This window comes from Equus asinus, chromosome 16, assembly GCF_041296235.1.
Source record: "Equus asinus isolate D_3611 breed Donkey chromosome 16, EquAss-T2T_v2, whole genome shotgun sequence".
Lineage (NCBI taxonomy): Eukaryota > Metazoa > Chordata > Mammalia > Perissodactyla > Equidae > Equus > Equus asinus.
The window spans coordinates 46033611-46047680 of record NC_091805.1 but is presented as its reverse complement, the minus strand read 5'-3'; the positions used below and the strand labels follow the sequence as shown (position 1 = coordinate 46047680).

The window sequence follows — 14070 nt, the reverse complement described above, 5'->3', positions numbered from 1 at the left end:
CCTTTGCCTTCAGTTTAGATGCAAAGTCCCCGACTCGTTGTAAGCGAAATATTGATTTCCCTGCATCACTAGCCTGGGCCCTTGGAACAGTCCTGTGTTTTTTCATTCTCTGCAAAGGCAAAACAAGGCGCTTTGTTCTGCGAATTTCCCCGGGAACTCAAGAGGGGGAGGGAGAAATCGCCGCGGAGTGACAGAGTTGCCGTAAACATGGGCAGAGAGCATCTCTTCTCCATTGTATTTTATGTAAACACAAACCTGCCGCCTGGGAAACTGCTAATGAGCGTGTAACAAGAAGCCTCTGAGCACCTGTCTCTTCCAGGTGCTGATTTCTTCATCGGGTGGTGGAGGGGAAGGTCACGGGACCTCCAGGCTCCTCAGGTGGGTTCTAGAAGCACTGGGAGGCGAATGGGGACTCCACAGCCTCATCTGTTCTTGGAACAGCAACTGAGCACCTCCATCAGGAAGGCAGCCGGGATTGCATAGTGTCTCCAGGATCACTCCTGCTCAGTCTCTCGCGCCTGAGTTCCTAGCCCTCTCCTCTCTCAGGCTCCAGAGGTCAGGGTGGAAGCTGCAATTGCCCCCGTCTCCCCTTTCGCTAGCCTTGCGCGCACGCGACAGTTGCGTCAACTGGGCCTTCAGCACCGTGGACAGATCCAGGGAGCGTGTGCAAACGGGAAAACGCGCCTCGTTAGGCCAGGGTCCTCTCCTGCCTCGGCTTGGCCGTCTATAACCTGGGCTTTAGCTGCCCGGGGATTCAAGTCCAAGGGCCAGCTAGCGCGGCTGGGGCAGTTGGCGCTTGGTGGCGACCGCTAGGAGTCTTCAAATCTCTTCCCTACGGAACGTGAGTCACCGCCCAGGCCACTTCCAATTAGCATGTTAATTAGGAGGAAGGACCCTTCTCCCCGACCGCAACCCGGGTACACATTAGCACCGCGGCTTCCGAAGGCTCCTGCTAAAGTTTCCTTCCCAGCTCCGGGAAGGCAAAGGGAACCGAGCCGTGCCTGGAGCTTTGGGTGAGCCCCACCCGCCGACAGGGGCCCACCTGCAGACAAGCCGAGGATGCAAGACTTCCGTGACAGGGCCCCCGCAGGGCCGCGCCTGGTGGCGGCCCACAGATCTCCGGGGCTGAGTGAGGCTCCTCTGAGCCGTTCAGCCAATCGGCTCCTGGACCTCACGCCACAGTTCCTGGAGGGGAGTTCTGCCTTAAGTCTAGCCTCAATCCTCCCGTTTAGTTTTCGGTCTCTCTGGCCCTTGTTACGCTTAATAGCAAGACACATTCTCTCCAGTGGTGTTGCACTGATGCAGGGAGGTGGGTCTGGCGGGAACGGAGCGCCCTCTTGAAATGCCCCCATTCCTATTCGCTAGAAACTTTCCCCTCCCGTTGCCATGGAGAGAGACGGCCGCTGCCTCCCGTCGCCATAGCAACGTGCGGGTACATCGGACCGCAGGATTGCGGGGCTCAGAAAGTCTTTTTGCAGTTCGCATAGCCCCGCAGTCTTAGGGTCTTCAGCCTCCGAAGCTGGGACTTGGGGCAAGTCTGACTAACTTCTCCCATCAGGAACCTTGGCCAAGGTTCTCCCACCCCAGATGGGTCATCCTTCTTTCTTTAATGGGTTTATTTATTTTGTTGCCACGTATTTGGCGTGTGGCAATTTACCCAGTGTTTTCACAGACACTATCTTATATCCCCAGGCAGCCCGTGAAGCACTCGTAGTCATTATACCCCTTTTACAGAGAGGGAAATTGAGGCTCAGAGAGGCCCAAGCTCACACCAGGAGTGAATGCGCAGCTAGATCCCAGGCTCTTTCACTGGCCTTGCACCCTTCAGGATGCGGGACAACAGAGCTCCCTGCCTCGAGCCCGCCGGGACTCAGATCGGTCCCTGATTGTAGAGGGGGCGGCCGTGAGGCGCCAGACTTGCCAGCTGCCGCGGGATGCCACGTGAGGGGCGGAGACCCTGCCGGGAAGTGATTAAAAGCCGAACGGAGCCGCAGGGGCCGCTGCCGGTAGGGTCTTCTTGGGGCCGCCTTGCCCCCCCCACCCCCTCCGGGTCCGGCCGCGGCGCGAGTTCTGGCGTCTGCTCAGAGGACCGGGGTGTCTGGGGCATGAGCGGGGTGTGGGGGACCGGGGGGCCTCAGTGCCAGGCGGCGCTTGCGGTCCTGGCCTCGCTGTGCCGGGCCCGGCCGCCCCCTCTCGGGCTGGACGTGGAGACTTGTCGGAGCTTCGAGCTACAGCCCCTAGAGCGGAGTCCGAGCGCTGCCGACGCAGGTAACGGGAAACCCGAGGCCCCCTCCCTTTCTGGATTCTCGCCCTGGCTGTCTCCCCTCCCCGCCAAAGCCCTGGCCTCGGGAGCCCCAGAGCCTAGAGAGAGAACTCCGGCTCAGGATTCTGGATTGGGAACCAGCTTCAGCCAGTGCCCTGGCCCATCGCCCCCAAGACAAGCGGAGAGACGCGAGGGGGACCCAGGAGGGACAGCATCCCCCTGCACCCTCCCGTGTGACTCTGCAGGGACCCCGTGGACAGCCGGGCTCCCGGGACGCGGCGCCTCTGGGGTCCTTAGTTTCCCTCGCGTCTCTCCGCTCGCCCTGCAGGCGATCTGCCAGGGGAAGGGGCCGTGGAGTGAGCAGGAGACTGGGGACATCCAGGCTCAGGAAGAAACTCATCTCCTCGGGGGTGTCGAGATCTCGGGATTCATCCGTTGGTCTGTTCGTCCGTTTGTCTGTTCTCTCGGGGAACGCGGCCCGAGCCCCCTGGTCTCTCAGGGAGAAACTTGCGTCTGCAGCTGACATGAGGTCTTTGTGTCCGGGTGTCTTTCCGGCTGCGAGTGGCTTTCTGCGTCTCGGCTGGGGGGCGGGGGCGGGGGGCGGGGTGGGGGAGGGTGTCACGGCATCCTCCCGCCACCCCCGCCCCTATAAGTCGCTCCCTCGGTCTCTCTGACTCACTCAGACTCCAGGCCAGTGCGCGACTGAGCAGGTGCCTCTCGCCGACTTTGCCAAGCGGGCGCCTCCTGCCCGCGCGGCGCGGACGCTGCGCCGGACGCAGCCCCGGGCGGCCGCCGAGTCCAGGCGGGAGCCCGAGCCGAGTCGAGCTCGCCGGAGCCGGTGAGTCCGGAGCCCAAGCCCGGCGGGGCCCGGGCCCGGCGCGCAGGGGCGGCGTCTCCCGGGAATCGCGACAGCGGGAATGGCGTGTCGCGCCCTGGCGGCCGGAGCCGAGGAGGGTGGGCAGCGTGGGGGCCGCCAGCCCCGGGTATTTACCTGCCGCACCGGCGCCGTGCGGCCCCGCTCTCCCGCTGCAGCCGGGCTCTTTGTCCGGATCCCGCCGTCTGGAGGGTCCTGGGCGGGAGGGAGTACCGGGTCGCGTTCCCTCGGCGGGGAGGGCCAGGGGGCAGTGCGAGGCCTTGGGAGAACGCGGAGTGGGGGTGGGGAGGTCCTGCAGGGACCCAGGCGCCGGGGTTCCTTTGGCTCCTCAGACTCCACCCCTCCTTGTCCCCCGACCCTGACTCCAGTGGGGCTGGGCCTAGGGGTACGCGGAGGTGAGCCCGCGGGAGGGGAGGAAGGGGCCGCGAGAGGCGGGAATTTTGTCTCCACGTTCTTCTCCTTGGACCAGAAGCCGGGGACTGGCGCAGCGGTTCTGGGAGCGGGTACAGGTGGGGTAAACTCCCCAGAGGCCGCAGGTTCCAAGGTTCTGTTTTCAGTTGAGGTTAAAGGTCAGAGATATAGGTAAGTCCTGGGTTAGGAACAGGGCCGCTGAGGCGTAGACGAGAAGGAGGAGGGTAGCGGGCCAAGGGGAGGTTTGTGTGTGCCAGGGGGTTGTGTCCATCCTTGGGGGAATGGAGCCCACCTCAGCCCTCCGTGGGTTGTAGGGGGCTGACGCTACTCGCTGGCTCTCTCTCGCCCTGGCAATGTTTAATCAATGGGTTGATTACTGCAGCAGAAGGCACTGGGGTTAAACATAAAGAACTTTGAGAGGGTGGTACAGTGAGGGAGGTTGGAGAGGCTGATTTCTTCCTCTTGAAGAATCTCAGGATAGATTAGGCCCAGCAAGTATTGTTAGACTTTGGTTCTCTAGTGCCCTCACCTGCAACACCACCCAACTCCCCATATCCACCAGACACACAATTTTGCCCGAGACAAGGAGTTTCTTCCTGCCTGCCTCCTCAGCTCCTTTCCATCCTCTCCTCCAATGTCCATCTCCAGTGGGGCCCTTAATGTTGGTCCTGAGCCTTCAAACCCTAAAGGGGATAATTCAAGGTGAGAACACACCTGTCGAGTTCCACCTGGGATAGAGGCTGCCCCTCTGTCTGTCCAAGGCAGAAATAATTGGGGGTGGGGGGGCGAGGGCCGGGGGGACTGGGGGCAGTGTATGTATATAGCTCATCTTGATACTGGAAGGCGCTGGTGTTCTGACTCCAAAGGGACACCCTGTAGTCTGAAATGACAGGTACCTGGACAGCCAGGCCAAGGGTGAGAGAAGGCTGAGGAGTGAGAGCCTGTGGGCCCAGATGAATCAGTATGCCTTCCCTGCAGGCTGCTTCAGAGAGTTTGAGTTGTCAGCCCTGGGGAACTTTAACTTGGGCTGCTGAGTCACAAGCCTCAGGAAGCGGGGGGGAGGGGGCCGGTGGGGAGCATGAAGCTGGGGGGCTGAAAGGGATGGGGAGGCATAAGGAGACCCTTGATCATAGCAAAAGAAAGACAGTGGTTGAGAGTGGCTTCGGGATCTTGGGGTTCAGGTGAGCACGGGGTCTGGGGAGATGCTGTGGAGTTAGGACCAGGCTGCCAGGTATGCCACCTCTCAGCCTACTCCCTGCATCCCAGAGCCATTGCCTGGCTCCAGATTCTCCAGTCAGAGAAATGCTGGATCTTTTCATTTGCAGTTTCATGAAAAATGCAAGTGGCTAGAGCATGCCCAGTTCCCTTTACCATTGTATGTTTTCTCCTGCCTTCCTCCTGCTTTAAGTTGCCAGCTCATGGGATTTCTAGTAATACCCTGAGATTCAACAATTGAGATTCAGACTCTACTATCTTTTACTGGGATCCTCTGATATGCCGGGGTCTGTGCTAGGAATTGCACAGGAAATCTCAGTCCATCAGACACTGACTTAGAAACACCTCTACACAAACTGTCCCAGCTAAAAGCAAGTTCCCCCTTTTCTTTAAAAACTCTAAAGGGAAAGGTCTGTTTTCCTCCTTAATACACTCCCCCCACCCCTGCCAGAGGATGCTGACAGGCAGATCTCTACCTTTCTTTGTGTCATTTGCCTTGTGGAGGTGAATGAACTTTTTCCATAAGCCAAGCTGCAGAGTGTTGGGTGTGGGTAGCATGGGTCCTGGATTTGAGGTAGTAAGCAGAGGTTCAGAGGTGTTCCAGACAATGCAGAAAACTGATGGGAGACCTGAGCTGCCTTGCCCCTCCCAGGCTGGCCGCCAGGAATGGTTATTCTCTGGCTTCCAGATGGCCATGAGATGTGTGTGATAGTTGCTCACTTCTCTAATGACTCTGAAGATGATCTGTGATGCAGTCCCCTGGCTTTGAAGTTGGCCTTTTGCAGCAGAGAGATTTTTCTGGCTTGTGATGGTCAATTAAATGCACAGCATTTCATCAAAACACAAAAATCCTGTTTCTATAACTGAATAATCAGTTACTCCCTCACTCCTTGCTGGAGGGAAGGAGTTCTGTAGACTTTGCCTTCTTTGAGGGCACGATCCTTTAGAACCGATGGTGATGATATTCTGACTCTAGGGTGTGTCTAGAGCTTTAGGATTCTAGAACCAGGGTTCAGTATCTAGGAGTTGTAGAGCCCTTGGATTTACAGTTCTAGAAGTTCCTTCTCCCTCTGATTGTGGGAACTTCAAGAGTGGGGATGGTAGATCCAGAATGCTCCATCCCTCCAAGCTGTGTACAAAAGATGTGTTCTCTTCTAACTGTTCTAATGCTACTTAGTCCACACACTGTCCACAGAGTTGGGGGTATAACGTTTGGCTGCAAATAACTAGGACTAAGACATAGGCATCTGCATCAAGCCAGGTTTCTTTAGGGTCTGTGTAGGGCTGTCTGGAGTGGCGGAAAGCAGGGTAAAAAATGTCCTGAAGGAGCTGGGTGGCAGCCCTGCTGGTCCTGCTTAGGAAAAGAGGTCTCTAGGGACTATAGGACGGGGCAACACTTAGGAACTGAAATCAGAGGGGCCTTTGAAAGTAGAGGTGAGCTGAGCATTCAGCTCTGGACGCTCCGGGTATATGACGCCACCTCATCTCGCCCTTCTCTCTATTGCTGATCTGTTTTTCTTGCTCCGTGTGGACCCAGGCACACCTCTCCTCTCACTAATTGCAGGTACAAACAGGAAGAGGGTGTAGAGGGAAAAGAATCTTTCTGCTCTGTCTGTCCCTCCCCCCATCAGCCCAGCCTTGATCTCCACATTCAGAGGGGCCACATGCCCTGACCAATCAGGCAGAAAGGTACAGTTACCATCTGGCAAAATAATAATACTAATAATTGCTAAATTAATGTCAATGCTCTGTTAGCTATAACACTCCACATTAGTCTCCAATTTATCTCTGAATCCCCTAATGATGGTGGAAGCAGGAGCCCAGTCATAAAGCTTGGTGCGGCCCTAATTAGCCCAGCATTGTCTCTCCTCATCACAGCTTTTTCAGGAGCATTAATTCCTTCTCTGTTTGGACTGCGCTAATTATCCCCATCGGTAGTTCGGCCTGGATCTCTGAAAGAAGGAAAGGAAGCAAAGACTCTCTGCTCCCCTTCCCCCCACCCTAATATTAATTATACCAGGTTCTCCTAATAAATTTACAAGCCACAGCAGAGCTTTTTATTAGTGGGCCATGTCTGTGAACCTCAGAACAGAATAGCCCCTGTTGCCCCAACACACACACACACTCAGGTATTTCTTAGCCACATCTCTGAAGGAGATGTTGTCAGGGCCATTGGTTATTTGCCTGGTGGCTAGTGGGTAATCTGCAGTGTCTGCACCTTCCAAGGAAGAAGAAAGAGACGGGGCATGAGGAGGTTGGTCATAATCCTGGTCTCCAGAGTTCTTCCCAGGTTCAGAGGGTCAGGCCAAAGAGTAGAGGATGCCCCCACCCACTCCTGATTATAACGAAGAAATTCCTCCCCAGCTTCTCTGCCCAGCCAGTTCTTCTGCTCAGGCTCCAGTCCCCTCAGAGGCCTGGCTCAAGAGCCTGGACTTGAGCATCAGAAAGTCTCAGGTTCAAAACCCACCTCTTGGGCTCAATGCGATGTACCCTCAAACGGGTTACTTAGTTAATACTTCTAACCTTAGTTAACGTATCTTCGAGAAGTGAGTACTGATTTCTTACGGAGGCTGTAAAGATTAGATGAGATAATGTAAGGGGCACAGTGCTGACCATGTAGAAATAAATAACAAGTAATATTACTAGTATTAGTATTAATTGCTCTGCCCAGAGTCTTTTCCCTTTGCAGGCTGGGCACTGTTCCTTCCTGTCTCTTCGGCCTCTGCATTTCCTGCTGTCTGGCCTCTGGGTTGTACTTGTCTGTGTCCAAAGGAGCTTCGGCCAAGGCAGCTCCTGCCCTTACCATTTCTGAGGGTCCACCAGCAACCCCAGGCCCTAAAGCCTACCTTCTCCAGCTTTGGGGGTAGCAGGGGAAATGGTCCTTTCTTGTCACTTCCTCTCCCCACTTTATCTTTTCAATTACACTCTGTTAGTGAGAATGCCTGTTACTGTTAGAAAATGGATTTTCCTGACTTGGAAGTCCATTAGAAAAATGGCAACAATAGCAAGCGATAAGAACTGCTGATGAATCCTAACCCTCTGGGTGGAGAGAAGGGGAGGGGACACCAGGGCTCTGTCTTTGGAGAAAGAAATGTCAGTGGGGGAGATAAGAAAGCCCTGGGTTACTAATTAACAACCCAGCATTTTCCAGGGAGAGAGGGAGGCCATGAGCCATCATCTCTGCTGACAGTCTCACTTAGGGTGACAAGCAGGTCCTGCCCTGATGGCCTTCAGAGAGCTCTTAACTTCCCAGGAGAGAAGAAGGGCCTGAGGTCTCTATGATGCTTTGCCCCCTGGTCTGGCGTCCCGCTTCCGTGCCTCAGAGGACCTGGCTTTGGGTCTACTCTGTATGCAGTAAACTATTATCTCCACCAAAAAAGCAAAACATGAAGAATAACAGCGGCTTACATGTGGGGAGCATTCACCGCACACCAGGCACGAGGCTCAAAGTCTTAGTTTATTTAATATTCATAACGATTCTGTGAAGTAGGCATAATTAGAATCCCCATTAGATAAAAGAAGAAACCAAGGTGGGGAGAAGTTAAGTAACTCGCTCAAGGTCACACAATTAGAAATGCGGACACGTGTTCTGTGGTCATTCTGGTGCAATTGCTCACCTGAGATGTCCGCCTGGTGTCTCAGTACCTGGTGAAGTCCACTTTCCCAGCCAGGGCTAGAAGCCCTGTGCCCCTGCATGATGCCAGGTCACTGGGTGTGTTTCCAAAGTCTAGTTCCATAGCTCTTTGCTTTCCCAGAGCTTGCTGGGTAATGGCCAATATGGTTTCCCAAACCAGGTGTCTATGGAATACTGAATTCTGACATCTGAATGAAGATATTTCACAGCTAATATTGAGTCATAGACTTCTTTCCCCCAATTTTTAAGAAAACTTGGCAAAAGCATAGCATGTTCTCAATTGTTGATTTTTCTTCCATGATTTTCTTCTTACTCCTTTTTTTTAAAGATTCTTTTTAATTTTAATTTTTTTATTATTTTTCTTTTTTCTTCCCAAAGCCCCCCAGTATGTAGTTGTATATCTTTAGTTGTAGGTCCTTCTAGTTGAGGCATGTGGGACGCTGCCTCAGCCTGGCCCTGTGAGCAGTGCCATGTCCACACCCAGGATTTGAACTGGCGAAGCCCTGGGCCGCCGGAGCACAGTGCGCGAACTTAACCACATAGCCACGGGGCCAGCCCCTCTTCTTACTCCTTTGGAGCTCACACTTGTTCACCAGCTGGTGATAGTAACAACAAAACAAATGGACAAGTAGCAAGTAAATGAGTATTGACAGAAAAACTTGGAGATGTGAGAACTTTAATATAGTACATATTATGTCCTGAGGGAGAGACCTAGCTATAAATGAAATATTATTTCTGCTAGTAAGATTGCTCCTGGTTTGTAATGATAAAGTTAAAGCTATCTCTGTTAGTATTCATGGCCTATAGGTGTTCTGCCAACCAAACAAATTTTAAAACTAGGGAGTGTGCAGAACCAGACTGGGCAATTCTAATAAAAATAGCCAATATTTATTATATTGCTTACTACCTTCTAGGCACCGTCCTCAGTACTTTTGATACACTTTTGATCTTGTTTAAACCTCACAATGACCCTATGAGGTAGATACTGTTATTATACTCATTTTATGGATGAGGAAACTGAGGCTGAGAGAGATTAAATAGTTGACCAAAGTCACACAGTTTAAAGCCAGTGGAGACGGACATTGAATGAGCCCAGTCTGACTCCAGGGCAACGTTTCTTTCTCTCCAGGCTGAAGGGGAAGTAAAGAAGGAAGAAGAGAGGGAGGCAGAACGCAAATACTGAGGAAGTACTTTCTCTTTCTCAGCGCTGTGGTAGGGGCTTTCTCCCTTACTGAAGCGTTACCTCTTTCTCGTCATGGAGCTAGTGCATGGTATAAATGTGGAGAGCTCTGGATCAGGACTCGAAAGATGGCAGAGTTGCCCATCAAAATTCCATTTGCCTCACAAGGTTCAAACAAGACATGAGTGGAAAAAGGCTTTGAATGCAACTTGGGTACCTATGATTTCTAGAGGGCAACATGTCCTGGTGGGTTGGTCCCAGCAGGCTCAGGGTGGGAAGGCACATATCTTAGGCTATCTGGGCCTTTGCACAGCCTTGAGGCCATATAGGAGCCTAACTTCCCAGCCTCAATGCACTTTTAACCAGACTCTGCGGGCTGGCTGAGTTCAAGGCCACATATAGTGATTTTAAAGGGGCTAAATCCTGTACAATCACCCCTGCCCTGGCCTAATCTGCTCTTACCAGGCTTGTTCACTGCCTCGGATCCTCTGTGGGTGGGAACACAGTCGGCGTCCGAGACCCAATTCCCCCTGGGTTGCCTGCCTGGAGATGTCCCGGAAGAAGATTCTCCAGACAGAGGAAGGGCCTCCTGGTCTTACATAACCAGTATTGAGCACTGGGTGCTGATTCTCGATAATCCATACCTCTCCTTCCCTAATCACAGCTCCCAGGGAGCAACAGCCGGGGGTCACGTGGAGAAGCATTCAAAATAGCTACCACACCAAGTAAAAATTGATTCCCTCGGCCCACCCCCTTCCCCCACCTCTCTTTTCATTTATGAAGTCAGTTTTTTGTCAGGCTGAACATTTAAATGCACTCTATGCTCTCTGGATTCCCCCCAGTGCTCCCCCTTTCTCGTTAAAATTCTAATTATTACCAGAGCAAGTAAAAGGTATGATCAAAGGAAAGCAAAGCCCTAGAAATACCTTTTGTTTTAAGGTGACTCATATTACAGAGAATGCATCCAGAACAGCTGTAACAGAGAACAGATGTGAAGGGTCTGGAGATGGCCAGATACTTAGAATAAGGATACGTCTATCTGTGGTGGCTCTCACAGTGAAACCCAGGGGGATAAGGCCTAAACCAAACCGCTTAGATTGTGAACTCATAACAGCAAAAATGATTTTGATTTCGTACCTCCAATATACATTTATTTATTCCCACATTATACACATGTCTGCAGAGGGGGCATTGCAGAGCTGAACTGCCAGGGTTGTATCCCGGTCCCATCACTTACTAGCTGTGTGACCCTGGGCAGTCCATGTAACCCTCTGTGCCTCAGTTTCCTCATCTGCAAAATGAGGGTAATAATCATCCTGTTTCATTGGAGAGTATTAAATGAGTGAATACATAAAAAGCACTTTGTACCTTGGACATGATAATGTTCCATAACTTGATTAAGTCCAATAATAAAATGCTATCATTTCTAGTACTATCAACCTGTATATTAACGTTTTGATTTCTTATTTTTAAGATAATAAATTAGTATTGAAACAATCTGATATTTTTTCTCTTGTGCCCCTGGGGTGCATGCACACCCACTGGAGACCTTTAGGCTAGAAGTTAACTTAGAATCAGCCTTCCTGGTCCCTGGTGGACTCTGGGTGAAGGACTAGCTCCAGCTGCTTTGGCTGGGAAAGACTCCACTGTCTCTGTGTGGGGCTGGGGGTTGGAGTAGGTGGCTAAGGACTTGAGGATTCTCTGCTGTTATTCCTTATTAATGGAGGTGATAGCGATCAAGGCCAGTACCCTACAGCCAGGGAGTCAGAAGGCACTGCTAGCTCCGGAGAGAGGGCGGCTGATGTTCTCACCTCCTCCTCAGATCCCTCTGGATAGGGGACAGCGTTCCCTGGGGCCTGGGGGCTGAGAGTGCTCTGGATCCCCCCAGGAGGGACCTGGCATCTCTACTCTAAGCCTAGCTTAGAACCTGGCACATGGCAAGTGCTCAGTAAATGTTGATTGAAGGATAATTACAGCTCTTTTATGTGCCATTCATTCATTCACTCCTTCATTCTCATGTGCCAGTTTCTATGCTAGGCCCTGAGTCAGACAAATATAAAAAACACAGAGTTACAGTAGCTTACAGCTTAGTCAGGGACAAACAGGCTGGGGTAGTGGGAAGAGCCCCACTGGCAGTGAACATCTGGACCCTGGTCCACGCTCTGCTTCTGACCGACCTGTGATCCCAGGCAAGTCTCTTCTCTGGACTACTGCTCCCATCTGCAAAATCACAGCCTATCCTCGGTGCTTGTTAGGGTCATTTCTCACCTTAAATTCTAAGATTCTTAAGGCACTGGGACAGAATAATATAGAGGCTGGAAACTCACAGTCCTGCAGGGGCAGGCAGGCAACAGGGAGTGGAGCTGGTGAGGACACACCCCTCCAAAGGGAGTGGCCACTTCCCACTGTGCAGGGGCACAGGTGCAGTTACCGAGTCCACGGGCCTTTTCCAGAGAACCAGAAATCTAGTGTGGTGATGATGATGATGATGGAATTCCTCAATTTTTCAATCATCTTGTAAGCCAAATAAGACTCCCCTGCTGGCTTGTCCACAAATGAAACTTTGTGCAAACCCTGCCAAGAGTACCATTCATTCAGAGCCTTCTGACTACTCAGAAAAGGAAGAGGCCTTGGGCTCAAAGCTTTCTTCCTAAAGATGGGATGGGAGGTCTGCTTAATAATCTCCCCCAAAGGGAGGCATTCCTTACAGCTCTCCTGGGATAATGGGCATCCTACAGGGGCACAGTGGGCTGGGGTGGCACAGTGAGAGGCCACCTCTGAACCAACCACATTCACAAATACCAGTTTTACAGCAAAGCTGTCAAATAGCCACAGGAATGGAAAAAGACAGCTATAGGAATCCATTGTATTTAGCTTTGAGATAAACTGTGTGGATTGGATTCCAACTTAACACAGTATTTACTGAGCCTACTATGTGCAGAGTTCTGGGAGGACAGAAGAAGCATTAGACCTAATCCCTGTCTGCAGGGAGAATGTGCTCCATCTCATTCACTTCAAGTCAACTCAGTAACTACTTATCGGGCTCCTGCTTTGGGTGCGGCAGGGTTGGGTAAGGGAGGACAATGAGTTGGCCCGGCCTCTGTTCCCCAAGGCCTCCCAGCCTGTTGAGGAAGAGAGCTGTACACAAAAATGACTCTGCGAGAAGTCTGGCCATAGTAACAGCTCTAATAGCAATTCAAACAGCATCCAAATGTGAATGCTTCACAAATTTGCACATTTGCTTAGGCTGCTATTTAAATTACTTTCCCTTCCCCGTGCACATGCCAATAGGCAGTAGGGGAGGCAGCCCAGGTGCTCCCCAAGCTGGCAGAGGAGGTGCGGGGGTAAAGCTGGAGAAATCAGATTGAGGTGAATGGGAGGCTGCCAATATTTCACAAAGTGGACTACGGAGCGTCACCCCTGAAACCATCTCTCCTCTGCCTGGGCAGCGTTCTCATGACCATTCTTTTCTCTTCTTCCGTCTTCGTCCCTTCTGTGTGGCCCCTCTTCCAACACCCTTACCCGCTTCTCCCCGCCTCTGTCTGTCTCTGTCCCTCCCTGCCTGGCTCACGCCGAGGGCAGGCACCTCTGTCAGCCTCCTCGCAGTGGTAGTTATTGTGTGTGGCGTGGCCCTGGTGGCAGTTTTTTTCTTTCTCTTTTGGAAGCTGTGCTGGATGCCCTGGAGAAACAAGGAGGCCTCTAGTCCCTCTTCTGCTAACCTCCCCCTGGAGGCCCTCCAGAGCCCCAGCTCCAGAAGCAACATGGCAGACAAGCTGAAGGACCCCAACACTCTGGGCTTCCTAGAGGCGGCTGTGAAAATCAGCCACACGTCCCCAGATATCCCTGCTGAGGTGCAGATGTCAGTCAAGGAGCACATCATGCGTCACACGAGGCTGCAGCGACAGACCACAGAGCCAGCATCATCCACCAGGTGAGGGGTGGACTCCTCCTTTCCCTAACTTGGCCACGTCCACGTTCCTGTATTTGATACGTTAGTGAGATTCCAGCCTGTGAGGATCAGAGAGCAGGAGTAATAGCACATGTGCTTTGGAGAATATGTCAGATGATATGTTCCATGGTGGGGGATCAGCTAGGAGACGGGCACCAGGAAAGACCAGGAAAGACATGAGGCACGTGGTGTGCCCTGAGATGTGTGTGTTGGGTGTTTGGAGGGAAGGAAAGACTTCAGGCAGAGGGAAGAAAATATGCAAAGGCCCAAAGCATAAAATCTCATGGAGTATCTAGGGATATGTCAGTAAAGCCTTGCGGGTAGAGTCTGTGGTGCCTGGGAGATAAGGCAAGAGATGCCTAACATTTTGAGAATGAGAATTCCTTTGTAACCTTGGCAGAGCTACCTGCATGACAGGAATTGCATTCACGGCATTCTTTAACTGAAAAAACAAAATGACAACAAAAACAACTACTGCCACTTAATGACAAAAACCTGCTCTAAATTCGGAAACACTTTCGAAAGAAGTGGTGCATGCAGGTAT

General features: G+C 52.2%; 1 protein-coding gene across 8 annotated transcripts in view; it reads left to right on the top strand.

Annotated features, from left to right (window-relative positions):
- The first annotated feature begins 1836 nt into the window (after nt 1-1836).
- Nucleotides 1837-14070, top strand: part of SYT6 (synaptotagmin 6) — a 59995-nt gene continuing 47761 nt past the window's right edge. For 4 of the 8 annotated variants that reach the window (XR_011494909.1, XR_011494910.1, XM_070487064.1 and 1 more), the window contains exons 1-2: nt 1837-2268; nt 13160-13508. Coding sequence is in view for 5 of the 8 variants with exons in the window: in XM_070487064.1 (XP_070343165.1) it covers nt 1935-2268; nt 13160-13508 (683 nt within the window). In the remaining 3 variants the exon portion in view is untranslated. Of the gene's footprint in view, nt 2269-2962; nt 3102-13159; nt 13509-14070 lie in introns of those variants that run through there. The other 4 variants (XR_011494911.1, XM_070487066.1, XM_070487068.1 and 1 more) reach the window with 3 other exon arrangements.